Genomic DNA, 26,955 nt, shown 5'->3' with positions numbered 1-26,955 from the left:
CAGGCTGTTGGGAAGTCGTACCTTGGTCCAAAGCTGGTCTGTGGCAGAACTGGTCCCGACAAGGGAGTTCTTCTTCATCCTGCTGACTTGCAGCTTTTCCACAAGCGGTAAGTGCTGGTGCTTCTTTTGACTTGCCCTACCGTGCTGGACTCATTGGTTTCTGTGACTGGTGGGGTGCTCCCCAAGTAAAGGACCCCTGGATGGTTAAGGGGTTGTGGCGCTCATCTCACTTTTAGGCTGAGGGAGCTGGCGTTTGTCCAGACAGCTTTCTGGGTCATGTGGCCAGCATGACTAAACCGCTTCTGGCGCAGCGAGACACCGTGACGGAAACCAGAGCGCACAGAAATGCCGTTTATCTTACTGCTGCAGCAGTACCTATTTATCTACTTGCACTAGTGTGCTTTCGAACTGCTAGGTTGGCAGGAGCTGGGACAGAGCAATGGGAGCTCCCCTCGTCGGCAAGCCCAAGAGGCTCAGTGATTTAGACCACAGCACCACCCCCAAGTACAAAACCCAAGAAAGGGTTAATCCTGCTCCAACCCGTCTGCTAATGAACCCTTCCACCCTGCCCTCCAAAGCAGTCAACCCCACAGCAAAAGCTGCAAACCTACAGGCCTCTCGAGTGAGAATGAAGGGGAAACGAAAAATCACTCAGACCTCCATACTATGTCAAAATAAACTTTATGCAAGATCACATAATTTGCCCCCTTTCCCACCAAAGCTAGAGACCGCTGCAACCTTGTGAATGGCAAAGGGGCAAGGGAAAAGGACTGTATACGAAGAAAGTACAGCGGTACCTCGGTTTAAGAACGATTTGGTTTACAAACTCCACAAAACCAGAAACAGTGTCTTGGTTTGATAACTTTACCTCAGTCGAAGAACGGAATCAATGGTGGAAGGGCACCGGCGGCGGGAGGTCTCATTAGGGAAAGTGCGCCTCTGTTTAAGAACGGTTTTGGTTTAAGTACGAACTTCTGGAACGGATTAAGTTCGTAAACTGCGTAAACTGAGGTAGCACTGTACATAAAGTCCAAATGTGTCGCGTACACCCCACACTTTTAAGTAAAGCTTGGCTTGTTCTTACACTTCGCTCCATCAGAGGCTGGGTCTAAACAGCCAGCAGAACAAAGCTGTGGAATAAACATGTTACTTCTCCATTTGCAGCTACAGGGCGGCAGCAGAGAAAGCTGCCGTAGGCAAAGTCTGACCCTAATTATCATCTGCATGGGCTGGCAGTGGCTCACCTGGGTTCCACAAAGGTCTCTTCCTGCCTTACCTAGAGATAGTGGGGTTGAACCTGGGATTTTCTGCATGCGAAGCAAGGGTTCTCCTCCTGTGCTATAGCCTTCCCCAAGGAGGGGGAGCCTTTGGCCAAATTCATGGCAGTGGCAAGGAAGGGGTGAAATGGGGTGCCCCCACCCACCACTAGAAGGCAGTCCCCAAACAATGGGTGCTGAGGCTATGCTGGCCTCCAACAGGAAAGAAAGGTTCTGCACTCCTGTTGAAAGGAACGGTTATTTTCAGCTCAAAGACCGGCCCGCTGAACCTTCTTTTTGGGTGCCGGCCTACATAAAACTCTTGCTAGCAGAAAGCAAGCACTGCAGGCAGAGGCCTGCAGGCGAACTTTTCTCCCTGGGTTTGCTGGTGTTCTTCAAGGGAGTTTACACCTAGGAATAATAATGAATTGAATCGCCTGCATGTAGTCTGTAGTGTTGGCCCCACTGCAGCCGTTCTACCTCCTCATTCTGCTGCATGTATAGACAAAGCCTTGAATCTCTTGTGAGGTGATATGCCTCTGAAAGGTGAATGTCTCCACCTCCAGTGCGACAGGGATAAGGCCCACGAAATTCTACAACGGGACTCCCCCCCCCCCCATGGTTAAAAACAACACCAGATTAGGTGCAGTACATGTAAAGAGAGCCTGCAGGATCAAATGTATACTGCTTTCAGGGTTGTGTCACCTCAGGCTCGCCTTACTGAATGCTTCTCCATACCCAAAACCCCACACACAGAACACTAGCTTTTCTGGGGAGGAGCCTATAATCATGTGGACCCCGCTACCTGAGGTGAGGTGGTGTGGTGGCCCACCCCAAAACAGGTTGATCTCCTTACTCCTAATTCTCACACAGACAGGTTAAGTTACATCAAACTTCTGCCAGATTATTAAAAGCAACCGTCCTCGAAAATGCCACGTGTGACACTGGAGTGTGTGAAATCCCAGCCGCACGGAGGGGGATGTTTCTCGGTCAAGGTCTGCCCTGACATATGTATGGTAGAGGTTAACTCCTGCTATCCCACAGCTTGACTGGGAACAGGATGGGGGGAGCTTGCCCTGAAAGCACTGCTGCTCGACAATGCTGTTGCCATGGCTGCGAGCTTCTCCACTGAATAACAGCAGTGCTTCTGGGCTTGGGCCTCGGGCCTAACTTTGTGGCCATCAGGGAGAGAGGAGGATATCCATTGGTAGAATCAGTTGCTGGGTTTGCCGGTGGTTGCCAGGTGACAAAAAAGCCATTATCACAGAAGGTTCAGCAGTTGTCATAGCAGTCCATTCACAGTTCACAGACAGGCCGTAGACCTCCTGGTGGGTGAGGCAGTGACCCATTTTGGAGCATGGAGGTGGGGTAAAAGCTGTTCATCACTCCCGGCCCAGCCGGTAGATGTGGTGTTGTGCCCCGTGCTCGCTGGCAGACACTTCAAACACGAAGGCCACACATAAAAGTAACTCCTGAGTTTCTTGATCCCGCAAAACCTGTGGAGGGGATGGAGCGTATTCTGACAAGTTTCACAGCAGTGCAAGGGGACAATCCTGCCCATATCTAGGAGCTTAATGAGATTTCTCTAAATCTCTCCCACAGGGAGCTTGCTGCAGCCCCCATAACAAATTTGGCAGGTGCTGCCATCTTCCCTTCCCTCACCCTTAGTGCTGTACCAGGTCTCCACTGCCTTACAGCTGACTCACAAATTGCAAAACACAAGCATTTATTAAGGGTTGCTTCCCAATTAAAAGAAGCGTTAAGTCTGTCAATTGAATTCTACTCTGTTCGGTTATGCCTGTGTTTACAACCAGCACACTATTACATCATGGATGCACAAGGCACAACCAGCATAATCTTAGAAGAGGCATCACGCCACACTGCCCTTGCTATCCTACATGAAGGAATGTTCCTAAGCTAGAACTTGCCACTGGAGGATTTTATAAGTGCCATTTAGATTCCCCACAATGCATCACCCTGGAGAGCTGAGGGAAATTAAAAGGTTGCCCTGTACTGTACTGACTCCGGGTCGGTCAAGGACTGGAGTTTCGATTTATGGAGAATTCAAGTTTTGGCTTGGCTCCCTATTCTGCCTTCTCCTCCCCCAGGGAAGGAAAGAAAGGCAGAGAGATAGAGAGAGCGCAAGATGGTCCCTCGCTTCCTTCCCCAAATACCTGCAGGATGGTGAAGTTTTCAAGCACGCTGTCCATCATCGGCTTTTCTGGCAGCGTTCTCAGTTTGCGGATGAAGTTGATGAGGTACTCGCACAGCGGTGAGCGCTGCAGCTGGAAAACAAAGCGTCCATCTTCCCAGTGGGGAGGCTCTGCTGTCTGCAGAGTTGGGGAGATGGGAGTGGTTAATGTCAAAGCAGGCATATGAGAGACAGAGAGAACCTAACACAGGCACACCACCTTTGTCCGGAGGAAGAAACCACCTCTCTTCCTCCGCCACTGTAGGGACAACCTTCTAAAAGGAGCAAGACTCACACTCCTAAACTTAAACGTGCTCGACTGAAATTAAGCCTGTTCCCCCCCCCCCCAACTTCCAAGTACTGTAAATCTGTTTGTGGGATGCAAATCTTAACTCCTCAATGTCCAGTAGCTGATACACTTAACTTCGCACACACTTAACTTCTTAAACATTCTAGGCCAAGTTGCTCTTGACCCTGCAGATCTTCCTACCTTCCAGGTCTTTCTATAGTTTAAGACATGCACAGCATTAGGCTGCAGGTCTCCCTTTTTTTAATGGTCTCCATCGGGTGAGTGGGGTACCAGATTCCCTGCATCCAGCACATCAGAAGGAAAGCTTCTGATGAAGGATGGAGGACCTGCAGCCTTCAAGATGCTGGAGCCAAATTCCCATCAACCCCAGCCAGCCTAGCCCAATGGTCAGGGATGATGGGAGTTGGGGTCCAACATCTGGAGAGCCAGAGCTTCCCCATATCTCTGCCGGAGCAGAAACAGCCAACTTGGTGCCCTCAATATGTTTTTGGACTCTGAAGACCAGTCAGCCCTATGCCAATGAGCATGGGCAGATGTCCAGCAATGTCTGAGGGGCACCACATTGGCTGCAAGGGAAAGCACAACAGCTCAATGCCGGAACACGTGTTTTGCACGCAAAAAGCCAGAAGATTCAACCTCCCACACACAATGGCCTGTTAAAAGGATAAGGAAACAGGTGGCTTGAGAGATTCCTGCCCAGGGGCACTGCAAATACCGTATTTTTCGCTCTATAAGACGCACCAGACCACAAGACGAACCTAGTTTTTGGAGGAGGAAAACAAGAAAAAAAATATTCTGAATCTCAGAAGCCAGAACAGCAAGAGGGATTGCTGTGCAGTGAAAGCAGCAATCCCTCTTGCTGTTCTGGCTTCTGGGATAGCTGTGCAGCCTGCATTCGCTCCATAAGACGCACACATATTTCCCCTTACTTTTTAGGAGGGAAAAAGTGAGTCTTATAGAGCAAAAAATACAGTATTTGAAGGGATGAGAACACAGGCCCTTGACACAAATCTGCATATGCCAGTTTAGATGCATAGATGCAAATGTAGTCCCAGCAGCCCTATAAGCAGGGTTTGGGTTTAAGTTTGGGGCGGAGAGGGAAAGGCAGGAGATTTGAGGCTCAAGCCTCCTGGGTCACGCTAACAATGCTTCTGCCCCCACCCAAAATCCTGGAGAGATAAGAGCATGCAGCAATGGGCTAAACAGAGAAACAGGCTGCATGCACACCACACCTCTAAAGCACATGGCTTCCCCCAAAGAATCCTGGGAACTGTGGTTTGCCAAGAGTGCTGGGCAGTGTGGTGAACTACATTCCCCAGGATTCCTCATGGGTGTGGTGTGTACGCAGTGGGTAAAAGGCAACTTTCATTGTGGCCGACGTGGCTACTTTTGCACAAGCTGCTGCACAGAAGCTCCTTAGGCGTAAACGAACCCTGTTCCTCTAGCACCCCCACCCGCCAGTGTGGCAACCCCCTCTTCTCTCCCCATCCACTCCCCTCCCCCAAGTCCCGTCATCCCCCTGCCAACTCTCCCCTGCCCCCCCGCACCCACCTCCAGTTTTTCCACCACCTGTTTGCCAAAGGAGCAGACCTTGGAGGTGCAACTGAGAGTCAGAGCCCGTGGGCCCTCGTATCGGCTGCTCACCCCATAGAAGGCCCCTCCTGTGCCCCCTGGTTCTTCTTCAAGGAGGGGAAAGCTCAGATCAGCCTATGGTAACAGGAGAAATGGGGGGGAAATGCAGTGTTTTCTTTCTTTTCTTTTTTTCCACCCCGCCCCGACTGATATAGAAAGCAGGATGTCATACATTTCAGGTAGTACTTCATAAGTGGGGGGGGGGGGGGACAAGAATGTCTATTCCACAACTACTTGCCACAGCAGCTAAACAAAAACCCCACATGCAGAGAAGTAATATGCCATTGAACATCACTTGCTGGGGCCAGGAGGATAGAGGGTGGGGATCACCTTCCTGCCCTTTTTGTGATCTTCTGAGGTCTGGCCTTGGTGGATAAGACAATGTTCTAAAGTTTACCCAAATGATGATTCATTTGGGTTGGCCTTGGGGGGTGTTTGCAAGTAACCTTGCATATCCTGTATGCAATTATTACTTCTGTGAACCATTGCAATTCTATTTGCTTGAGGACCTGGCTTTTGTGTGCATCGTTATAGCAATATAAAAGCATAGCCATTATTCTACACACAAATAGCAAACTAAGTTCTCCAAGGGCCAATCCTGACACTGCCAAAATAACACCAGCCATGCCACAAATGAAAGGCTTCGGAAGGCTTGCGTCTCCTCCAAGGTTTTCAACAGTAGGAAACATCTTTAGGAAATAAAAACCCTACACGGAGGGGAAATCCACCAAAAACATGGCAACAAAGACAGAGCATGCTCAGTAGCTTCAGAATGCTGACAGGCTGTTGTTTGGAGTGGTGGGAACCATGTGGGAGGGGTCATGGCTGGCGGGTACGGTAATAGGAGCACCCTATACTGCAACATTTTATTACAGGCTCAATGGCATTTTTCTGTAGCTGTAAAGATGGTTAGAGCAGCTTTCAATTAGCTAGGAGCAGAGACCAAAGCTCCCTTGCAACAGTTTTTCTGGCTGGGACCCGCCAGATCCTATTTGAAGCTGGAAGGCGGCTAATGTGCACTGCTGAAGCAACAACAATGTACTCATTAGGTCAGTATTCAAAATGGCTCATTTGCCCCCTCCACCCAAACAGTGATGGAGCCATGCCAAGCTTTTCTAGGAGATCTGGCCTGAATGTACCCAGAATCTGCTTTATCTGCTTTGAACCACCAAGGCAATCCACCGGGCCCAGCAAATAGCCAGGTAAATATCTACACATAATGCAGCAAATGAGCTTTTGCCTTCCTAGCTTGTTGGGGATTGAGGGAAGCTGGGCGATTCTCACCCAGAACTTGACCAAGAAGAAGGCATGAGGAGGCCCCTGGTCATACAGGTCTCGCAGCCCACCTCCCCGCTCAGGGAATTTGTCGTAGATTTGGCGTACGTCCACCGTCTCCAGCGGGGAGTCAGAGGCAGGTGTTGGGTCGATATGCACAAAGCGGTGTTGCTGCTTACACTGCCGGGAGGAAAGGGAGGAAGTCAGAGATGGAATGATGCAGACTGTCACCAGCTGCCCGAATTTTGATTTACTGAATCGCTTGCCAAAAGAAGCTAGAATGCAAATAGCATTTTTTAAAAAGTGCTTTACAACTGCTTTCAATATGGTACTCATGCTAGTCTGTTGCTGCACCTTAAGCTAAGGACTAACACATTTTATTATGGTGTAAGCTTTTGTGGACTAGGGACTACTTCATCAGATGCAAATGTTACTGCCGTGATCCTCCCAATTAACTCAGTAAAGCAGGAATACAATATGTGAAATTCTGATATTGCTGGGTTGTTGTTGTTTTTAAGTATGACACGTTTATCCTGCTTTTCCCTCCAGTGAGCTAAAGGTAGTACACAATGTTCTCTCCCCTCATTTTATCCTCACAATAACCCTGTGAGGTAAGTCAGATGGAGAGATAGTGACTAACCCAAGATTACCCAGCGAGTTTCACATCTAATTAGGGATTAGAACCTGGATTGCACCAACTCTAATAAAACACCCTAACCACTAAACCACACTGGCTTGTGGTCAGAGGCTGAGAGACAGCAACTTACTCCAGGTCACCTAATAAAATGAGCCTTCAGGATCAGGCCAATGCCCCACCTAGTCCAGTATCCTGTTCGCAGGATACGTTCATGGCAACGGTGGGATCTGAACCCCAAATTTCCTGCTCTACACAGGTCAAACTTTTAGCTACTTCACCACATTTCCGTCTCTCCAAATTTAATCTTGAGATGAATATCAGCTTACAGTGGTACCTCGGAAGTTGAATGGAATCCATTCCGGAAGTCCGTTCGACCTCCAAAACGTTTGGAACCCAAGGTGCGGCTTCCGATTGGCTGCAGGAATCTCCTGCAGCCAATCGGAAGCCGCAGAGGACGTTCGGGTTCCAAATAACGTTCGCAAGCTAGAACATTCACTAATAATAATAATAATAATAATAATAATAATAATAATAATAATTTATTATTTGTACCCCGCCCATCTGGCTGGGTTTCCCCAGCCACTCTGGGCGGCTTCCAACAAAGATAAAAGATACACTGAAATGTCACATATTAAAAACGTCCCTGAACAGGGCTGCCTTCAGATGTCTTCTGAATGTCAGGTAGATGTTTATCGCTTTGACATCTGATGGGAGGGCGTTCCACAGGGCGGGTGCCACTACCGAGAAGGCCCTCTGCCTGGTTCCCTGTAACTTGGCCTCTCGCAGTGAGGGAACCGCCAGAAGGCCCTCGGAGCTGGACCTCAGTGTCCGGGCAGAACGATGGGGGAGGAGACGCTCCTTCAGATATACTGGACCGAGGCCGTTTAGGGCTTTAAAGGTCAGCACCAACACTTTGAATTGTGCTCAGAAACGTACTGGGAGCCAATGTAGGTCTTTCAAGACCGGTGTTATATGGTCTTGGCGGCCACTCCCAGTCACCAGTCTAGCTGCCGCATTCTGGATTAGTTGCAGTTTCCGGGTCACCTTCAAAGGTAGCCCCACGTAGAGCGCATTGCAGTAGTCCACTTCCGGGTTTGCGGCATTCAGGAGCCAAAACGTTTGACTGGCAAGGCGTTTGGGATCCAAGGTACAACTGTACTGGTATCTTAAGCTTAGCTTCTCCACTTGCTGCATGTACAGTGGTACCTCGGGTTACATATGCTTCAGGTTACATACGCTTCAGGTTACAGACTCTGCTAACCCAGAAATAGTGCTTCAGGTTAAGAACTTTGCTTCAGGATAAGAACAGAAATCGGGCACCAGCGGCGTGGCAGCAGCAGGAGGCCCCATTAGCTAAAGTGGTGCTTCAGGTTAAGAACAGTTTCAGGTTAAGGACGGACCTCTGGAACGAATTAAGTACTTAACCCGAGGTACCACTGTAGTTTCTTATACTCGTCCCTCCATCCACTTCTGTTTATCAAGCCCTGCCCTGCCCTTCCTCCAAGGAACTCTGGGCATCATAAGCAGAGCTGTCCTATTTTATCCTCCTAAATAACCCTGTGAGACAGGTTAGGCAGCAAGACTGTGACTGGCCCAAGGCCACCCGCTAAGCATCTCATCACCGAGTGGAGTCTTGAAACTAGATCTCCAACACACGGCTGATTACATCATCAGGCCAACTCCCAAACTTTTCAAGACAATGTATGGGGACAGCTGGCACGAGGCGCAAGTGTGTGAATGGTGTTAAGTATAGGTGCACATCTCACCGCATCTTGTTCTGCCTGCCGCTCCACAAACGCAGTGAACTCCACCAGCCGAAGCGTTTCCGTACCAATGTGGCTTCTCTGCCAAGAGGTAGCGCTGGGGAGGCGGGGGGCTCTCCCTGGGGGCATGTGGTAACCTGCCGAGCCAAGGGAGAAGGCACTGAGGCCGACTGGCGCACTCTCACCCCACCTCGTAGGAGGGCAAGCGATTTAGGAAGACAGTGGCTTACCTGGGACAGCAGTGGGTGCTGGGACTGGGATGGGGTATGGCGCTTGGAGGATAGGCTTGACGCTAAGCGTAGGAGGGAGAAAGAGAAGAGTCAAGATACGGCTTTTCAACAGGGGGGCATTGCAATACACACACATACACACACAGACGTGTGTGTTGCAGAAATGCTAGACAAATTGCTGCTCCCAGGAGTGCGTGTGTGTCAATGACTGAAAACAACAACAACTTACTCTAGAGTGTCTCGGGATTGGCTTGCATCCCCTGTCCAAAACTGGAAGAACTCTGTGGACTGGAAAAGTCAGAAGAGTTAAAAACTGCACTACATACTTAAGTTAGGGCTGCAACATTTATTCTGTTTACTCTGAACTGATGAAATCAAATTTTAAAACCGTTTAACTGACCAAATTCAGTGCAGAGTGATTATTAAAAAACAAACAAACAAACAAACAAACAAACAAACAAACAAACAAACAAACAAGTGTTTATAAAAACTAAGACTGCATCTTGGAAGAGGAGAATGTGGTGATGACGTCTGCTAAGTCATCTGATCTAAAAAACTTAGGAAGCATGCTTCTTGCTTTCAAAACATGGTTTTTGCCCATATGCAAATATAATGGACTAAAGCTTGTACATATGATCTGTCAGCTGAGGTTTCATTTATTCAGCAAGAACTCTTAACTTAAACACCATTTAATAATAATTTCCTCTTTCCAGGAAAGAGCTAACAATCTAACACAGAGAATTCTTTTGAACGTCGCCAAACTACAATTCCCAAGATTCCTTGGGAGAGTCGAGAGCTAAACTGGCAGAAACCTTAATCTAAGTTCTTAATACAGAAAGAGAACAGGAACCGGGAACCTGTGGGCTTGCAGGTTTTGCTAAACTATTGCTCTCAACAGCCCCAGTGGGCATGGCTAATTGCCAGGGATTATGGGAACTGTAGTCCCACAACACCTCAAGCCCACAGGTTCCCCATTCCTGTCGTAGCATTACAGCCCCATAGAAACCCCACCTCACAGCCCCTCTTCCACATGCTTACGGTGGTGCTGGGTGGGTAGTGGGGTTCAGACAAGCCCAGTTTTTCCTGGAGGACTGTGGCAGATACGAGTTGAGCAGAAGACATGGCTGCCATAGTCTGAAGCGCTTTGTCCTTTGCTACCTGGTCCTTGAAGAGAGACAAATCTTGGTTTTCAAATGCCCGTTTCCCTTGCGCAGGAGTTCTCAAAACATCCTACCCTCAAGGCCTCTTTTTCCACATTGATTTCTCTACTGAGGAATGCCTGCAAATCAGCCCTGAAGGGTCTGGAAGTTTCAGGGGGTTATGGGGTGCATAATGACACACATATCTTTGACTGTGGGGGTACTGTAATTTCTTCTGGGGCTATCACCCCACAGGAGACATTTGTAGGGGACAAGGTGCCATATAGGAAAACCATCAGTCATCACCTGTCTTCTCATTGAGGAAGCCAGTGATGAAGGGATCACTCACTACTGGAGAACAACTCTCATCATGCCAGACCATTGGCCATGTTGGCTGGGGCTGATGGGACCTGGAAGCCAGTAGTGCCTCAAGGACAGTTGGTTAAACACCCCTGTTATAAGGTGTTCACCCTGGAGTGCCTAGGGGTTAGCCCCCTTGTGAGCCACTGAGTTACAAACAATAGTATAATTACCATCATTTACATGCTGCCTTCCCTTCCATTATGGAATTCAAGGTGGTATATATTGGCATTGGCCAGACCCACACCTGCTTAACTCCAGAAAGGGGGCTGCATCAGTTGCTGAGGCTCAGACCACACCCTGAAGAAGTGCTTAGAAATCACTGCACTGGACTCCATTACAAAGAGAGGTTGAGAGAACTGGTAGCCCACCAAAGTGGAGACTGAGAAGAGACAGGATAGCCACCTTCAAATATCCTATATGGTTGCCACATGGAGGATGGAGCAAGCTTTTCTCCTGCCCTGGAGGGTAGGACTCAGACCAATGGCTTCAAATTACAAGGAGATTTTGACTAAATATTGAAGGAGCTTCTGACAGGAAGAGCTGTTAAACCACCATGATGTTTGGCACTGAGAAGGCGGCTGATAGACCGAAGCAATGAAGCGTCCCTTTAACTGCGCCTTCAGTGTCCCTGACATGGTAGCAGTGCTGCATCACGGCTATTGGGGGGGGGGGTTTCAAGTGGGCTCCTTTTACTTGCTGAAGCCCTTCAGGGCTCCTCTTAGCATCGATCAGCGAGGTTTCCTTAAAACAGGCCCACCTGCTCAGGGCAGCTGCCTCCACTGGGCCCCTTTCTGTCTGCCTCGTGTCGAGAGGCGCTCAGAGCAGCTGCTAGGGAGCCATCATTGTTAATTCCTCCCCAGGGCCCAATGCAACGCTCCTACATCAGGGATGTAGGAGGGCCGAGATTAAGACGGATGTCTCCCCTGGCTCGCTGCAGCTGCTCAGAGCTCCTCTCCCAGCTCCAAGCAGGACAGGTGGGACAGGACGACAGTTTTGAAGAAAACAACATGCTTGGTCCGGTGCAGGCAACTTAAAAGAAAACCAGCCCCCTGCAGATGCAGCACAATGCTACTTTGGAGGTGACAGTGCTTTGGGGAAATTAAAATGGCAGCTACCTCACTGCAGCTGGGCAGAGCTCTTCTCGCTTGCCACTACAGCTGCTTGTCCCACTTCTGTTACCTGGTAAACTCAAGGCGCGCACATTGAAGCCATAAATGGCTTAGGACCTAAATATCCCAAAGTGTGCTTTCTTTCCTCAGATGTTGAGGTCAGCAGCGGGGGCTGTCAGATGTTTGGGATGGGGTGGTAGCAGCCCAAGAGAAGGCATCCCCTGTAGCAGCCCCTAGGCCTGAAGCCTTCATTATACAGTGGTACCTTGGTTTTCAAACTTAATCCGTTCCGGAAGTCCATTCTAAAACCAAAGCATTCCAAAGAGATCCCTGCCCCTGCTCCTGCTCGCACGGGAGTAGGAGCTGGATGGGCCTGCTCAGCTGGGGAAGTGTAGGCTCTGTCACACTTTCCATTGAGGGATTCATGCCTCACTCCCCCCAAGGAAGAGGTTTAAAGGAGCTCCACCTCAGCATCAGAGCCCCTGCACCACCTGAAGGCAGCCAGGCGGAATAGTTGCTGGGGTGGCAAAGGTGGAGGCAGCCCGGCAGCTGCATCTGAGAGCCCCTAAACCACTGCTGAGGCAGCTGTTGGGCTGTCTCTCCATTGGCACATGATGTTCCTTTAAACTTCTCTATTGAGGGGAACACAGCCATATACCCCTCAATGGAAAAGTGTGATGGAGCCTGCACCTCTCCAGGTCAACAGCCCCAATCCAGCTTCTACTCCCATGCAAGCAGGAGTGGGGCGGGGATCTCTCAGCTGGGAAGCGGAGGCTTTCCAGTCCCCAGCTGAGCTGCCCCATCCCGCTCCTATTCATGTGCAAACAGGAGCAGGGGCACTCAAAACGAAAGTGTGGCACTGAAAAAGGAAGTGTAACACTCAAAACGGAACAGTTCTGATTCTGAAAAAAGTTCACAAACCGGAACACCTACTTCTGGGTTTGCGGCGTTCAAATTCCAAGTTGTTCGTGAACTAAGCTGTTTAAAAACCAAGATACCACTGTAGTTGCCACCTTTGACACCTGAGAGATGTGTTTTCAGGAACCACCCTATTCCAGTGACTGTGATTTGTTTTAGCTGTTTTTAATGTGGATGGTGAATGATGGGTAATAAACGGAACACATAATAATAAAAAACAATTCCCTCAGAGACGGGGAGGGGGTTGATTGATGGCACTTTCCCAATAATTTCCCTCAAACTTAGAGCTTGTCCCAAGTACCAGCAAAGCATTATGGGACTTTGGGGGGGTGTAAAATATGTACCCCCCTTACTATTACTCCTTCAGCAGGAAAGGTAGGGAATCCAGAGGTGCAAGCTTGTCATAAACATTTCAGGGAATGCAGGGAAGGGACTCACCTTGAGCTTGGCCTGAATCTCACGGGTTTTCCGCCGGGCCAAAACCTGGATATGACTGGAGACCTGTGGAAGGAGTTGGGGGAGAGACTTAGCAGGAAACTCTGTGGAGAGAAAGGAGGAGATCTCACCAGGCCTCATTCTCCCCACACACCTCGGATTTATTTCCTGCAGTCTTAGGCTTCATGTCAAGCCCATCACGTTTACCTGTTTCCTTGTCCGTGTTTTGCCTGTCCTCAGTTTAATGTAGCGGGCAATGAGTTCATTGCGGCCTGAGAGAGAAGAGGCAAGAAATCAGGAAAACAACCCATCCAACTTGAGCACCATATACAGAGGTGGCATTCCCCCGCCTCTCTTGACCATGCTGCTGACAACAGTGATAAGCTGCCACATGGGGCAGGTCAAAGCATGCTGAGGTTGCAGTCTCCCCAACTCTGCACGTGCTCAGAGACACAACCCTGCTAACTTCTGAATCATCTGGACTGTCAGTCACGCCCACTGCAGACGTTTAAAAAAGGTGGGCGGATGCAAACCTGACCCCTCCTCCAGCAGACCTTGCACACGGTTGTCCCCCATCACCAAAAGTACACCCCACACTGCCTCTAAAGACCCCAGGGTGCTTTCTGTGGTTTTATCTTCACAACAACCCTGTGAGGTGGGTCAGGCTAAGAGAGAGTGACTTGTCCAAATGCAGGATATTGATGCAGAAGTTCCTTAAAAGAAAGGGATGGTACAAATTGTATAACTGAAAATTGAACTGTCATTAGCCACTCGCCTATGGAGAGTAAGAACTGCCTCCAGGTGAGGCCCTGTCATTATAGGTCTAGCGTGGCACATTGTAGGGCCTCTGTTTACAACGGAGCATGTAGCTCCCTCATTTCTCTTCCTGGCCCTGCTGTGGCTCTTTTGTTTCTTTTCTGTCCCTAAAGAGAGCCTTCTGCACAGCATCTGTGGCACAGTACCATGGAGACTGCATGTGAGGACCACCTCTTTCCCCCTCTCAGAGCTGGAAGGGAAAAGGCACTGCTAGCGGTGTACCGCAGGAACACAGCACCATCAGTGGCCACCTTCTCAGCTACTTCCATTTCTTCAGGGAGCTAGAAAAACGTCTTCTTCTTTTTTTACCTCACATATTCTAAGCCCATTGCTACTCATCATATATTATGGCTTGCAGGACGATCCCCAAAGAGAACCAAGGACAAGAGCAACCGGTCTAATGTGTCAAAGTTAAGTCCCACCTACCGTACATCTTCCCCTCATCCGAAAGAATGATCTTCCGCCTCCCACAGGGTGGGTAGATGGCCAGGGCCTCCTGGAAACTCTGCTCAATATCAGGGCTCCAGACCCCTTCTGCATCGTTGTCCAGACCCTTCTCCCCAGCCTCCCCCATCTCCCCAGAGGGGCTGGCCCCCTCGCCCCAGCTGCCAGGCTCTATGGTGTCAGAAGGGTTACCTGAAAGAAAGCAGAACAGGCGGCAATCAGATCTGAGGGATGGAGGAGCGGAAAGTTTCCTAACTGACAGAAGATGGGCAACAGCTCACCTCCATTTTCCCTTCCTTCCCATTTGGTTGTTTTTACCTGTGGAAAGCTTGGTGTCATATAGTTAGTCCTAGACCAAGGGTGGGGAACCTGTGGCTCCTGGAATCCTAACTCCCCCTAGTCCTAGCCAGCATGCCCAATGGTTATGGATGATGGGAGCTGGGGGTTCTCAATAATATCTGAAGGGCATTGGAAGCCACCTTCCCAAGTCAGGCTATTGGTCCATTTAGCGTAATTATTTACACTAGGTAGATAATATTCTCTAGGATTTCAGACAGAGGACATTCCCAGCCTACCTGGGATAGCTCAGATGGTACAGCATGAGACTCTAAATTGTGGGTTCAAGATCCACGCTGGGCAAAAGACTGTAGGGGGTTGGACTAGATGACCCTGTGGTTCCTCTTCCAGTGCTACAATTCTATGCAGAGGACTGAACCTGGCACCTTCTGCATATTTATTTATTGCCTTCCTATCCCAAGGAGCTCAAGGTGCTGTACATGGTTCTCCCCCTTCCTCATTTAATCCCCACAGCAACCCTGTGAGGTAGGTTAGTCTGAGAGAGGCAGTGACTGGTCCAACATCACTCAGTGAGCTCCATGCCCAAGTAGGGATTTGATCCCGTGTCTCCCAGGCCCTAAAATGACACTGGGATATGCCCTATATACAGTGGTACCTCGGGTTAAGTACTTAATTCGTTCCGGAGGTCTGTTCTTAACCTGAAACCGTTCTTAACCTGAAGCACCACTTTAGCTAATGGGGCCTCCCGCTGCCGCCACACAATTTCTGTTCTCATCCTGAAGCAAAGTTCTTAACCCGAGGTACTATTTCTGGGTTAGCGGAGTCTGTAACCTGAAGTGTATGTAACCCGAGGTACCACTGTACTTCTATCGTTTAAGTTGCCCATTCCTATGCTGACCGGAGAACTGATTAGAAGCAGCAAGGCAAATAATATTTGTTGTCCAGCATTGTCTCAGCAGCAGTGGCTATCAGATGCCCCCGATAAACTTATAACTAGAGCACAAAGGAACAAAAATCCCCCGCTCTTTGATCTCTGTCTCTCGTAAACAGAGGTATATTACCTCTAATAGCAGAGGTTCAATTTAGCAATGAGTAATAGCTGCTGATACAACTACCCTGTATTTAAAGAGTATTTAAGTGAGACAGCAAGGCTAAGGACCATGATCTCAAGTTTTAGCTGTGACAAGGAAGAGTTTCGACACCAGCAGATGCTCACAGATTTCCAACTTTTTTTTCTTTTTCTAGCTTCTGTAGAACCCAAGATCTCAGGCAAAAACGTGCAGCCCCCAATTCTCAATTTGTTTCATGGGGAACAAGCCTTCTCCTACTTTTCAATGTTTGCAGCCTGTGAGTGAAATCCCACCTAAATGTCTGACATTTAGGAAAGCGGTTCAAGCCATTGAGTCAGAGGCTAGAATGAAACTCCCATTATCATTATTGACTATTGGTTTGTGACACCTTGACTGCTCCTTCACTGCTGCCCAATAGAAAGTTCAAGTATGTTGGATTTAGTGTAGCTGTGATTAGGCAGAAGTATGTCAATTAAAAATTAGCAGGAAGTCAGGCACTCATGCCCTAAGGACTTATTTCATATGGGGGGGGGGAGTGATTTTCTTCTCAATTTGTGAACATGGTATAGCATAATAGACCCATATTGCAGGGGAAAGGACTATGGCCGAGATTGTGGGTTACGCCTGCCCTGCCAAGTACTGTTCTTATGCCCATTTTTCTGGAGGAAGTAAAGAGGTAATGTACGGCAACCCTGAAGTGCAGTCCCATGTTGTTAACCTGGTTTTGGGGGAGTTGCTGTTTTTAGTGAAACGCAGTGAGGAGAGGGCTGTGAAGCTGATCATAGCAGCAGTGCAATTAATTAAGGTCTGGAGGAGGTGAAGGGAGGCCAGGCACAGGACAGGGTTTCTGTGGGCAGTGGAAAGATGTTATCTGGGTGCCAGTTTCACCCGTAGGTAGACAGCAGGCCTACCTATTGAAAACTAACAGAGCAGTAGATCTAAGATAGAAGTTTCTTAAGAGGCCTGATCTGCCTAGGCCTCACCACTGCTCAGCCACCAGATCTACTAGGGAACTATAGTTTGTTAAGGTGCAGAGAGTTGTTAGGAGGAATAGTTAGGAGGAATAGTTGCTTATTTCCCTTGTAGAGCTACTATCTTCCAGAGTTCTTTGGGAAGAGGGATTGACTGTTAAAACCACTCTGGGAATGATAGCTCTGGGAGGGGAATAGGGGTCTCTTCTCCGCACTCTCAACAAGCTGCAGCTGCCAGAATTCTCTAGGGGAAGTCATGTAATAAAAAAATTAAGGTGTGTGTATATATATATATATAGAGAGAGAGAGAGAGAGAGAGAGCGCTTTAAATGTATTTTGTGAATTGTTTCTATTCATGGCAGAGGAAGGGAAGGCTAAAGAACCATTTCCCTGGTTGGGGAGAAAGGTGCTGAGTACCGGCTAAGGTGTAAACCCTACACAAATCTGGAATTGAGTCCCAAAGATGGTTGGATGGCGCCTTGAACGCCTCCTTCCAGCATCTCCTGCAGCCAACCCAACGCCAAAAATATTGCTCTGCTTTCCTTTGGACAACATCGGCGAGTCCAAGCAAGGGGGGTCTTGTCTAGGCAGCGCAGGACCTCCATACACACTGCTCAGGCATGCCCTAAGGGGATATTACTTCAGTGCGGCTAATGCAGCAGTTTGAGGTTACCCCTGGAGGCGCACTCCATTGTCCCTTGAGACTGACAAGATGCCAACAATGTGATAGTATTGAGGTGGGTGGATTGGCCTTTGGCATCAATATCTATATGGGGTGGGGGTGTCATACGGACACAGCAACCTGGGGGAAAGCAGCACCACTGACAAATAAAACAAATGGAACCAAAGTGGCAAACCTCTCAAGGGTGCTGAAGAAAACAGCATGTTTCTCCATGGGGGGGGGGGGGATCTAATTGACAGTTGTTAATAGCAAGGTTTGCTTCATTTTGGGGAGGCGTGGCCAGTCAGTAGACCTTAGGTCTACTGTAGACCCTGAAAGCCTTTAGCCACCGCTGGTGTTGGTGGGAGTGAGAAATTTGTACTGGATTGGAGAGGCAAGCAGGGTTGAAATGTAAAGAGCAAAAACTGGGTTGTTGTCGTTGTCTGAGTGGAAAGTCCAGCATAGGCCAATTAAGTCTCCTCCAGAGAAACCAGATTGAACGGGGAAAGAAAGAACGAAAAGGTGTAGGCCTCTCCTGTCCCCCCCGCCCCTCACTGTTCCCTGTCAAGTGGAAACCCGGTTCTTTGCTGGTTACACCAGTACAAGTGACCCCTGGGAGCACAATCAGCAGCAAAACAAAGAGGCCTTCCAGCATGGATTACGTCTTGCTTTAAAAGACAGGAAGGGGACTGGCTCTTTAATCTGTGATCAGATTCCCCCCACCCTGCCTTTTAGGATTGTGGGCCTTTATTTCCTTTGCTAACCCTGCACCACCACCACCGCTGCCGCCAGAAGGCTCCCAACAGCTGCAACCTTCCCAGACGGATAAAACTTTTTACGAAGAAAGGCACTTCCCTGGCGTGAGATTAATCACAACCACAAACTTCCTCAGAACCAGGCCAAGGACATGCGTTGTGGAAGTCAGAACAACTGATTTTGGTGTTTTTTTTTTGCTTTTGTACCGAGGTTTTCCTCTGATTTTTAAGTGGCGAAGGGGCGGGGTGAGATGGGGAGGGAACTAGGCTCCTCGCCTGACAAACTTCCCATCCACAACAAATCCAGAGGGAACAGCTTCCTTCAAGTCTCCTCTTCCGGGAGGGGGGGGGTTGGGTTGTCCCACCCAACTGGATTTCCTGTACTGCTGCAATCTCGAAACCACTTATACTACTTAAGTGATTTTCAGAGTGCAGCCTAGTTTTGGGAAAGCTGAGCCGTAGAATCATCGGAAAGAAAGGCAATTGGATGTTCTTTGGCAACAAAACAAAGGTTCGAAAGAAGGACAAACATTGAACGGATAATTCAGACAGAGGGAGGAAGGACGCCTATAACAGTTGCGCACAAGTACCATCTCCGCATAAACCAATATGAGTATACAATGAAGAATATTGTCATCTGGACAATCCAAACTGAAGCATCTCGCCTCAGACATTAGGCAGACATTTTGAGCTGACATTTAGTTGATACCCCCACTTGCTCTGGCATATCTCCACACAAGTATGGAACAAAGGAAAGAAGAGGGTATCCATATTGCATTGCACAAATCCGAAAGAAAGATTAACTGCTTGAAAGTGTTATTTACTGAGGAAGAACTAAGTGCTTGATATATAAACTCTGTTTATAAACAGCTCTGAGAGACTTGTAATAGCCACTTGTCTATGGCAAAAAGGAAAAAAAAAGTTGCCTTCATTCAAGCAGACAGAAGAGCTTTTGTATACTATGAAAGAGTTGGTTCTCTCTCCCCTTTTGGGCTGTCAAGGGGCCACAAATTGCTAAACATAGGTAGCGGCAGGCAGGCAGACATACATTCAAAACACATTTTAAGCATACAGCTTCCTAGGAACTGTAGTTTAAGGGGAACTCTAGCTCTTAAGTGAAAAGTAACTATACAAATCAGTGTACGGAGTGTCTATTTTCAGTATTCGAGTACATTTTTTCTCTTAGCATTTTCTAGCAGCCTTTGTTTCTTTTCACCACGTTCCACAGCAAAATTATGCTCTTTTGACTCTGCGCTACTGGAATTAAAGGTATTAAAAAATGGAGCCTATGCTTGATAAACTACAGCTACAATTTATATCAGATGGGAGTAAATCCCATGAACTCCAGCTATTTCTGAGTAAATTATATATTTCATATCCCACGCTTCCTCCAAGCTACTCAGCCAGCTAGCATACATGGTTCTTTCCAGACTTTCTTTTATCTTCTGAACAACCCTGTGAGGTAGGTTAGGCTGAGAGGTAGTAGTTGGCCCAGGTCAGCTTGCATGGTTCCTGACAAGATAGATATGTGAATCTGGGCCTCCCTGGTCCTAGTCCAACTCAGTCTTCCCCAACCTGGAGCTGATGACAGTTGTCTTGCAAAACAGCTGAAGCCACTGCACCACACTGGTTTAGGGATGCGGGTGGCGCTGTGGTCTAAACCACCGAGCCTCTTGGACTTGCTGGTTCGAATCCCCGCGACAGGGCAAGCTTCCATTGCTCTGTTCCAGCTCCTGCCAACCTAGCAGTTCGAAAGCAAGCAAGCGCAAGTAAATAAATAGGTACCGCTGCGGCAGGAAGGTAAATGACATTTCTGTGGCTCTGGCACTCATTGCAGTGTCCCGTTGTGCCAGAAGCGGTTTAGTCATGCTGGCCACATGACCCGGAAAGCTGTCTGTGGACAAATGCCGGCTCCCTCAGCCTAAAAGTGAGATGAGTGCTGCAACCCCATAGTCGCCTTTGACTAGACTTACTGGTAACCATCCAGGGGTCCTTTACCTTTTACTGGTTTAGGATTAGATGACATGGTTCAAATCTTACCTGGGAGTAAGCATACGATTGAGCTACACATTTTACTATCTATATACCTTTCTAATAAAAACCATTTTTCCAACAGACCCTGCAGTTATTTTGGAAGGCTCTTAATGCAAGTGGTAAACTCAAATAAAGCTAAAATAAACAAAAGGAATATGATGCACGGAGAAAGAGCTCCAGCAATTGTTGATGGGGCTGAAGTTTTCTTTTTTAAAAAGGAGTAGTTTATGAAGACTCCATTTTGAGAACAAGCCAAACTGGAGGGTAGGTCTCATTCAATGCCTTTGTATGCCACGAACTGAGGAAATGCTAAGATAATTTTGATCCTGTGTAGAGCCTGCAAAATGGAGTAAAATTTCAAAAGACAAAGGTGGGATCTAGACTCCCCATTCCAAAAGCTTAACAGTTCTGCAGAGTTTGCAGCAGACACAGACAAAAGGATCAGTCACAGGTGGCTACAAATACACAGCTCCAAAATGCCTCAAATGCAGCGTTTTGATTTGCTTTCCACAAGTTTTCGTGTACAAAGGAAAAGAAAAAAAGTTGCATGGAAGTTAAGAAAAGCAAGCTGCCCTCCACAAAGCAGCAATGGGCCCCAACCTCATCCTGTAATTTGAGAAACGCATGCACCCATGTGAAAGGTCATGTTTGTTTTTGGAACAAGTCACATCAAGGTCTTGTGCAAATGGAAACTGCTGTATCCAAACTGCCCCCCCCTCACACACACACATTTACTGGCCCATCCTTGCTTGCAGGCGCTGCAGTTGCAAAAGCCACAACATGAAGCATACAACAGTTTCAGCGCCAACACACCTGCTCACTAGATGTGGCACACAGAACATTCAATCGCAACGCCACCAATACATGCAAGACAGGCAGACTGGAAATTTTCCTTACGGCTTAACAAAACTCCCCCAGTGTTACCTGTTCCTGAGAAAACCAGCCAGAAATAAGACAACCTTTGGAGACACAGGGTTGTAATTTTAACCAAGTTCTACTCAGGATCAACCCAGCTGAAAATAATGAGCCCCAAGTTAATCATTTCCATTAGTTTCGGTTGGGACTACTACACTGCGCAGGGCTAGCGTTGGAAAAGTCTGTTTTTAAAAAATATTCAAAGATGCTTTGGGCTTGAATTTGAGAAACTCAGGGAGATGACGGCTATCCATCCAAAAACTTTTTCCTGACTCCAGCAAAGGGCCTTTGATAAGGTGGGGTGGGAGCTAAGAGGGAATTTAAGCACCTAAAATAAAGGGCAGGCAGATGGCATCTCTACTTTTCAGTAATGCCACCAGGGCAGGACTTTGGGGGGAGAAGGCCAGGATTCCTGCTCGGATGAATGGGCAGAGAACCCCCAAATGTGAAAGGGGCTGCTGACACATTCACAAAAGTAGCACACATTTCTATCTACAAGGTCTAATAAGTCCCAGTTCTAAAATTACCCCCTGCAACTCTACTACCATTAGCTATTTGTATAATTGACAGTAGATCATACATTAACCTGAGTGTATTGTGGTTGCCCCAGTCTTTGTACTGTATAGTTTTGCTAGACAGCTTGAATGCTTATTGTTACAATCCACTGAGGACTCTTATTCAGAAGCTGCCTTAAGTGTGAACCAGCAACAGATTTCCAGAGTTTTGGACAAGGGAATCTTATTGTAAGCTGGTTCTCCCACTCACAGGCCGCAGAAGAGAACTGGCTCCAATTCCCGAACCACCATTTTGCATCTGGCTCTGGTTGAGGGATCTCAGGGTTGCAGTAAAAAATGAAGTAGATCCTTCAAGCCTGAAGTTGGATCACCATTGCCTTAGAACCAGGATTGCCAGATGACACTTCTATATTTCAGATCTTGGCCATCCACAACACAGTAGGCGTGACATATGTTTGAACTTTTCCCTTTCACATAACATTTCAAAAATGAGCCTTGTTTTGGCCTGTGTGGGCTCAGGTATTTCCTAACAACACTAATCAGGCAGCCCACAAATCAGAATTTCTACATTTTGATTTTTAAAAAGAGGGTTCTCCTTGCTCAGAAGTCTCTGAATCATCACTCACACACTCACAGATATCTTTGAAGGAGGGTACTCCCCCCCCCCCCATGTTTACTCAGAAGTAATTCCCATTGTGTGTGGCTTAGAAGTAAATGGGCAGAGGATTCCTGGAAGTGTTTGTTGACCCCTTGGGGCAGTGGGGAATGTATAGATCAGGTAAGATAAAGACTGCCCTCCCTTAATGGCTGACATTGTGAGGGAGAGAGGAGATGGGGAAAGTTAAAACACAAACACGCACTACATCTCTTCCAAGTGGAGAATCAAGCTTAACAAAATAAAATTTGGAACAAACCCATCTCCGCCCTCCATTGAAACTCGCTATCAAAACGACACCGAATCACACAATTGCCCCCTGCAAGGAACCTCATGAACTCTTGGCTTTCAGACAAAAAGTTATAGCCCCTGTCCTTTACTCAGACAAAGAGAAACTCACAGGCACACAATCAAGCCATTAAAAAAGGTGTGGTACTCCCTCCCATCTCTCTGCTTCGAGATTTCACATTCAAAAACGTTTATATATATTAAGAGGGTTAACGGCGGCAACCTCTTACTACTTACGTGCAAAATTAAAGAATACAGCGTGAAATTCACACAAATTACTGGATATTATAAAGATCTTTTTAAAACATAGTCCCAAGCAATCCAATGACAAATATATATATTTCAGTACTTATATATCAGTACCTATACATAAAATAAATTAAAACCACAATATATTTATGTATGCATACAGAAACCCTCACGCTTCCAGTCTTCCACTTCTTTAAATTAAAATTAAAGTGGTGGTCGACTTTTCCCACAAAAGAAGAAAAGTTGCAAGCAACGTTTATCCTCCCTGCAAACCAAAGTCAAAAGCTAAATCACAACTCACCACCAAATGCACGTTTAAATCGAAATCTTCCTTGTCAGGGCTTGCTCCCAAGTAGGAAATTAAACAGAACGAACGATTGGGAGGAGGGGAGGAAATATTACTTACTTTCAGAAGATACCCAAGAGGCCGGTTTTGTGCGCGCTAGTGACGGCGGGGGGGGGGGGGAGAACGTAAAGGAGAAACTTTCCCTGAACTTTGCTTTAAGGGGGGGGAGGGGGCGTGAAAAAAGAGAATAAAAGCTCTTCACCGCTAGGGTTAATTTTGACTCATCCAGGAGGTTCCTGCCCACTTCTTGGGATTGGAAATGGGAAGAAGAGCAGCGTGGTGGTGCGCGCAGAGGAGCAACAGGCCTGCGTGGTATTTTGGAAAGGTGACAGTTTTCCTCTGGAATCCTTGGAATGAGCAGAGGAATTAAATTAGCAGCAGTGAGTCAGTTCCACGAGGGGAGGAGCCGAGGGCTGGAAGGGGCGGAGTTCCGTGTTCACACAGGCCACGCACACACACAAAAACACACGCACACACCCCGCCAAGCAGGAAACGGGACCAGGAAAGGGCGCGCGATACCTTTCTTAGGGGACCGGACGATAATGTTGCAAAACAAGGAACGACGCACAAGTTAACTTCCTCAAGATGCGGGCAGCGCCACTCGTTTACATTCTAAAGCAAATTCGTGGAGGATAAGTTACAGATAGGTAGCCGTGTTGGTCTGCCATAGTCAAAACAAAACAAATTCCTTCCAGTAGCACCTTAAAGACCAACTAAGTTAGTTCTTGGTATGAGCTTTCGTGTTTAAGGTGCTACTGGAAGGAATTTTTTTTGTTTTGACTCGTGGAGGATAAATTAGCTCTAAATTGCTTCAGAGGCAGCAAGTCGTGGGAAGACCAGAGCGCAGGAAGCCACAGCAAAGGGCTTGCGTTTGTTTTCAAGGCCTCCTTGTGGGCTTCCCAGAGGTATCTGACTAGCAGGTACCAAAAGCCAGACAGAAGCAGCTGGCTATGAGGAAATCATCTTTCCTTAGCAGATCTGAAAATTAGGTATAGTGGTACCTCGGGTTAAATACACTTCAGGTTACAGACTCCACTAACCCAGAAATAGTGCTTCAGGTTAAGAACTTTGCTTCAGGATGAGAACAGAAATCGTGCTCCGGCTGCGCGGCAGCAGCAGGAGGCCCCATTAGGTAAAGTGGTGCTTCAGGTTAAGAACAGTTTCAGGTTAAGTATGGACCTCTGGAACGAATTAAGTACTTAACCCGAGGTACCACTGTAAATACAACCTCAGATGGACAACAGCACATGACATATTGCACCGTGCCATGATTTATTTAACAGAAATAAAGCCAAAATGGAGAAAAACTAAATACGCCCTTACTGCTTCTATAGAAATTAAGAAGCTAAGTAGCAGCTAATCAAATGCCTCTGCTTAATTGATCATGAGCAAATGTGCCCATCTCTATAAAAGCTGAAGTTTCAATTTGCTGGCCTGGGGCATTCGGGTGTGTTGTAGCGCAATGCCAAGGAGGAAACACATCAGCAATGCTCTTAAAGAAGCAATTGTTGTTGCTCATGAAACTGGGATGGGTTATAAGGCCACCTCCAACCAATTTTAAGTCCATCATTCTACAGTGAGAAAGATTATTCAAAAGTGGAAAACATTCAAGACAGTTGCCAATGTTCCCAGGGTTGGAAGTCCCAGCAATTTCACCTCAAGACCATCTGAAACAAAATGGCTAGGTTGTGCTCAGGTGAGGAACAAGCAGAATTAAGGAGTGTGGCAGTGAAATATGCAGTCTCTCCAGTCACCACACACATGACTGGCTAGCAGTTTTTGCAGAGGTAAAATAGACGCTGTAATTTTTTACTTACCATATTTTATGTGGTAAGCAGAAATTTGGGTTAAATGGGGAGTGGGTAGGTTTGTGTTTTTGATGTCATGTGGAACAAAGAACTTGCATGCATGAGTAGCCCCGATTCCATCTAGAATCTGACATAGACCATGTTGTAAACAAAATCAGACCTTTTCCCCTTATGGGGTATCCAAGAGCCTGTATAGAGTCCTTACGTGGGTTCCCTATTGGTAGGAGAAAATAACAGAGGCCAACCAAAGAATATTGAGAAGCAAAGCAACTAATAAACCTGATCTTTATTAAAGCTGTTGCAACCGGGTGCTCCCCTCACACGCAGGAAAGGAGGAGGACCCAGAACAAAGGTGTGCCTGTCCTTATATAGACATTTTAAATTCCCTGCCCTGGAGCTCAAGAGCACCCCTCCATACATCATGCATACATCACAGAAGGGGTGTAACCCAAGACCACCCCCCACAAACATCATACCTATGGTACATCACAGAAAAGGTGGTCTACAACAGAAATTTGAATGTTGTGGTTTTTCCTGTCTGCCAGGTAATCTGATAATTGGTCTGGCCATTCCTTTGAGATGGTGATTTCCCAATTCCTGAGACAATGGGAAGGTTCCCTCACCCCCTCCCTCCTTGCAGAGAAAACATTTGGTCATTTTGGGATTCAAAATGGTTTCAGGACGGTCTTCCTGTGCTGCTCCAGACATGTGGTCTACATATCTATGTACAGTGGTACCTCAGGTTAAGTACTTAATTTGTTCTGGAGGTCCGTACTTAACCTGAAACTGCTCTTAACCTGAAGCACCACTTTAGCCGCCACCGCACGATTTCTGTTCTCATCCTGAAGCAAAGTTCTTAACCTGAAGCACTGTTTCTGTAACCTGAAGTGTATGTAACCTGAAGCGTATGTAACCTGAGGTACCACTGTACGTGCTTGCTTGGTACATTCATGAACATTTATTATATATATAAAACCTTACATTTTTTTATTTCAGAGGAGAGAAGGTTGTGATCTACTGCTAGGCTTCTGATTCCCCATATGAATTTAGTGAGAGGGTTCCGAATGACAAAATCTCTCCCCCGCCCCCCTCCAGTTCACACACATGCACACACTTCCCAGGCGGGGAGAGTCATTTCCTGGAGTTTTAATCATGGTGGACTTTTGACAATACGGTACATGTCAGTTTCACTGGAATCATAAGTCACCACCTAATGGTGACATGGCAGAAATGCACCCATTGTTCTTATGGAAGCGAGTAGCTTCCTGGCCATGAAAACCAGTCACAGGAATCCAATGTTTATATTACAGGGCTGCTATACAGTGGGTTCCAAACTTTCTGCCCCCAGAAAGCACTTTAATCCATGATTTACTTTCTTTGTTGTTTTGTTTTTGCGGAGGGACCTCTGCGTATCTGCTACAGTACCTCCACACTGCAGAGTATTCTGGGATGCATGCTAGCATGCAGTTGTGCAGGGTGTGGTCCGCTCTTCTGATGTCTAGCTGTCACCCTGTGCAAAATATTAAGAGAGTGATTCTAAACAATTCATTCAACTCCCTGCTGTGGCTGTGTCCTGCAGGAGAAGACTTTAGAGTTATAGTTACTGGACCCTGCTCCTGTGCTCTTAATGGCAGCTTGTTCTGCAGCTGTTAGCAAGTGATAATACAGTGGTACCTCGGGATAAGTACTTAATTCGTTCCAGAGGTCCGTACTGAAACTGTTCTTAACCTGAAGCACCACTTTAGCTAATGGGGCCTCCCGCTGCCGCCGCACCGCTGAAGCACGATTTCTGTTCTCATCCTGAAGCCAAGTTCTTGACCTGAGGTACTATTTCTGGGTTAGCGGAGTCTGTAACCTGAAGCGTATGTAACCC

At 47.4% G+C, this 26,955-nt stretch overlaps 1 protein-coding gene across 12 annotated transcripts; it reads right to left on the bottom strand.

Annotated features, from left to right (window-relative positions):
* Positions 1-665: 665 nt before the first annotated feature.
* TEAD2 (TEA domain transcription factor 2) lies at positions 666-23,629 on the bottom strand. 12 transcript variants are annotated; one of them, XM_083707959.1, is made up of 12 exons: positions 23,477-23,629; positions 14,501-14,710; positions 13,466-13,530; positions 13,262-13,324; positions 10,333-10,458; positions 9,524-9,582; positions 9,295-9,356; positions 9,068-9,201; positions 6,674-6,844; positions 5,402-5,464; positions 3,431-3,586; positions 666-2,752 (listed from the first exon to the last, which is right to left on the bottom strand). In XM_083707959.1, exons 2-12 carry the CDS (start codon positions 14,646-14,648, stop codon positions 2,639-2,641), a joined length of 1,161 nt encoding a protein of 386 aa, XP_083564085.1. In that variant the 5' UTR covers positions 14,649-14,710; positions 23,477-23,629; the 3' UTR covers positions 666-2,638. The 12 variants fall into 12 exon arrangements, with proteins under 12 accessions (XP_083564085.1, XP_083564084.1, XP_083564080.1 ...); XM_083707958.1 differs by having other exon boundaries at positions 23,335-23,625; XM_083707954.1 differs by having other exon boundaries at positions 5,309-5,464; positions 23,335-23,615.
* Between the last annotated feature and the right edge of the window lie 3,326 nt (positions 23,630-26,955).

Source organism: Podarcis gaigeae (genome assembly GCF_964106915.1).
Source record: "Podarcis gaigeae genome assembly, chromosome: 13".
NCBI classification, from domain to species: domain Eukaryota; kingdom Metazoa; phylum Chordata; class Lepidosauria; order Squamata; family Lacertidae; genus Podarcis; species Podarcis gaigeae.
Note: the sequence above shows the minus strand (reverse complement) of the source record. Positions and strands in the feature narration are given on the sequence as shown.

What these genes read in the sequence shown, in the direction of transcription:
- TEAD2 (XM_083707954.1), bottom strand. Translation starts at nt 14,648, where the DNA reads ATGGGGGAGGCTGGGGAGAAGGGTCTGGACAACGATGCAGAAGGGGTC. An exon ending in GGATGAGGGGAAGATGTACG is followed by an intron (nt 13,531 to 14,500) that starts GTAGGTGGGACT and finishes CTTCTCTCTCAG; the next exon opens with GCCGCAATGAACTCATTGCC. An exon ending in GGCAGGCAGAACAAGATGCG is followed by an intron (nt 6,845 to 9,067) that starts GTGAGATGTGCA and finishes TCCTCCCGGCAG; the next exon opens with TGTAAGCAGCAACACCGCTT.